At 28.0% G+C, this 2,777-nt stretch overlaps 1 protein-coding gene across 1 annotated transcript in view; it reads left to right on the top strand.

Annotated features, from left to right (window-relative positions):
- The window catches only part of LOAG_17553 (hypothetical protein), a gene marked incomplete at both ends in the record, with an annotated part of 3,967 nt that extends 1,546 nt beyond the window's left edge, over positions 1 to 2,421 (top strand). The window contains 5 exons of the mRNA XM_020450213.1: positions 425 to 514; positions 1,022 to 1,263; positions 1,579 to 1,698; positions 2,108 to 2,244; positions 2,356 to 2,421. Coding sequence (XP_020306146.1) covers positions 425 to 514; positions 1,022 to 1,263; positions 1,579 to 1,698; positions 2,108 to 2,244; positions 2,356 to 2,421 — 655 coding nt within the window. The remainder of the gene's footprint in view (positions 1 to 424; positions 515 to 1,021; positions 1,264 to 1,578; positions 1,699 to 2,107; positions 2,245 to 2,355) is intronic.
- Positions 2,422 to 2,777: the final 356 nt, after the last annotated feature.

Here is a 2,777-nt window from a genome sequence, read left to right as displayed (position 1 = left end):
AATTATATATATATATATATATATATATATATATATATATATATATATTTCACTACATGATTATTCTTGCAAAACGTTTCATTGTGTTTAATTTATATTCGTATTAGAATCATTTAGGCAGCATATTTTCTTTGCTTCTTCCATGACTGTTTTTTGTTTTATTTATTTATTTATTTGTCCTTTTTTAAACTTTTTATTATGTATGGAGTAATCGTAATTATATTGATTATCCTTATCAGTAAACATAATTATAACTATGAGTTGCGAACTTTTAGATTGGAAAATTTCACATCGGTAAGTAATATGATCATTTCAAATCTGAAAATTTCCGTAACTTCCCATCAGTTTTTTCTTTTTGTTGTTGAACATCAATTAAATTTTGAAAAATTAATGAAGTTCCAATTTTTCTAAAATTTCATTTTAGATTACCTTCATGTGCCGCAATTTGCAACTGTGATTTGTCAGATACAATAACTGTCATTTTTGATGGTTTGCTAACAACTCAATACATTCCGTGAGTGTATTTTAAAAATTAATTATAGCAATAAAAAAGATGAAACTACTTATTTAATTTTAAAATTTTAAGTGAAAGTTATATGGTGAGGCGAAAGTTTTATTATTCTAATATTCGACTTTAACGAGAAACGTTGCTGTAAAATGTTCGTCAAAAATACGGCAAAAAATTACATCTATATTAGCATGTGTTAGGACAGAAGTTATACGGAAAATAACTATTCATAATGAAGTAAATTTATTCCTTTAAGTTTTGATTTTATTCTAAGAAGTCGAATAATTTGAGGTCTTTTATCAAAAAAAAAAAATTTATGTTTGCAGCCGAATAATTTGTGACTTTCAAGCACGAAACAATTCTTATACTTTGTTATATCATGTTAAATAAATGTAAGCTTTTAATGTTTAAATGAATACCGTTCAATGTTTCATAATCAATCTTTTGAAATATCCTGAAAATAAGTGGTAGGTTGATGATTTGAATAATACTGCCATTCTTGTATGATTTTAGCGCTGAAAGTAAACGAACATTATTGGTTAGTTTTCGAAAAGGACTTTTGCTTAGCAAGGAAATAATACTGGTACTAGATTGTGATTTTGTAACCGTATCAGATTCATACTCGGACTTGGCTATAGTATCCTTTTTTTCATCGGACATTCGCAGCAAGCAAACGCGGATTGTAAATATTCTTAACTTTGACGAACCATTGGAAAAATTTTCGTTATCTGAAATGGACGATCTCTCTTTAAAAGGTTTTCTTTATACTGGCCTTCGTTAGCTCAGTATTAAAATCTTTATTCTCCATGAGTTTAAGAACTAAAATTTTCATTTGTTTACAGAATAGCTGTTATTTTTAATTGTGAATAAAATGAATATTCAACTTCTCGTCTATTATTAGATGCAATAATAGCGATGTGTTTTATTAAAAATAGTCCTTGAAAATGAGTTTTTCCTTCAAATTTCATTCTATTTTCATCAAATCGATTGTTATTTTGGGATGTGTTTGATTTGTTTATCATTGTTCTTTAGAATCAATTCCATTCATAATGAAAATTTCCTGATTTTAGAAGGAATGAAATTATATCAGTGCCTATATGCTTGTCATTTTTCGATGCCGCTCAATATTGCTCCGTCCTATTTGCGCATTCTTATTCGCAATATTGGAAAATTTAGAGAAGTAGATTTTGGTAATTGGCAACTTTTCATTGGTGAAACAAATACGATATGGAATGACTTTGTAATTTACGCAAATTCATTATTTATGGAAGGCCTGTCGTCTCAATGCCGACTTTTCTCGAAGTGGTTTTTTTTTTTTGGTCAAAAACAGTTTCTTAGCAATTCCAGAATTCTAAATATCTATCGGGATTTATGTTTGCTAAATTACGCTGGCAAATTCATATCGGAATATTCGGCACGAAATTAGTTCGGAAGTGAATTTCGTAATTTAAAATTTGACAGTAAATATATGGGACATATGTGAAGTGCCTCGAAGATAGTTGGACTTAAGTTGATTGTTTAAGTAAGCTAATTACTTGGATCTTTTATTTAAGCATATACATTTATGATCTTTTATAATTATACTTCCTTAATTTGCAGAAATGAATGTGATGTGCATCGTTTCACAGAAATTTTGGATGATTTCAACAAGAACTATGAGATTACATGATATGGATTTGGATCGCTCACAGATGAATGTAAATATTGTCATCGAATGGATTATAAATGTATTCGAAGTGTGCTTGTTGGATTTGATTTCTTATTTCATTTTTCTTTTCTAGCATTTGATTTTCAATCTAGATTGAAAATGAATCTGAGATCAAAATAAAAGTTAATAAAACTTTCAGTACAGAAATGAAAATATTCAATCTAATGACAAAATGGCTTTTTGTAAAGGAAAATTACCGGAATAATCGATTTTTCATTACTTATTTATTGTCCAGTTATTTCCTGAGCAGTCGATGTTTTACAATCATATCCTGTAGCAAAAACAAATTACAACACAAGAAGTTTAGCTTCTGTATTAAAATCCGGAATCATTTTTTGACAAATAATCCTTCCGTTTCAAATCAACAACGCAAAATGGAAATGATATTTGTACAGTTAATTCTTCCGGTTTTATTGTTTCAAAAATTTCCGGAAAAATAGTCACCAAGCCTATAAAAGAATCATTTTGGATTATTTCAATTATCAAATGAAGGCAATCTGTTAGCGTAAATAGGAATAATCGATCATTTGAAGCATGAAAATTTCATAATAATTTAGAAAA

This window comes from Loa loa (genome assembly GCF_000183805.2).
Source record: "Loa loa unplaced genomic scaffold supercont3.91, whole genome shotgun sequence".
NCBI classification, from domain to species: Eukaryota; Metazoa; Nematoda; class Chromadorea; order Rhabditida; family Onchocercidae; genus Loa; species Loa loa.
The sequence above is the reverse complement of the archived record's forward strand: the minus strand, read 5'-3'. Positions and strand labels throughout refer to the sequence as shown.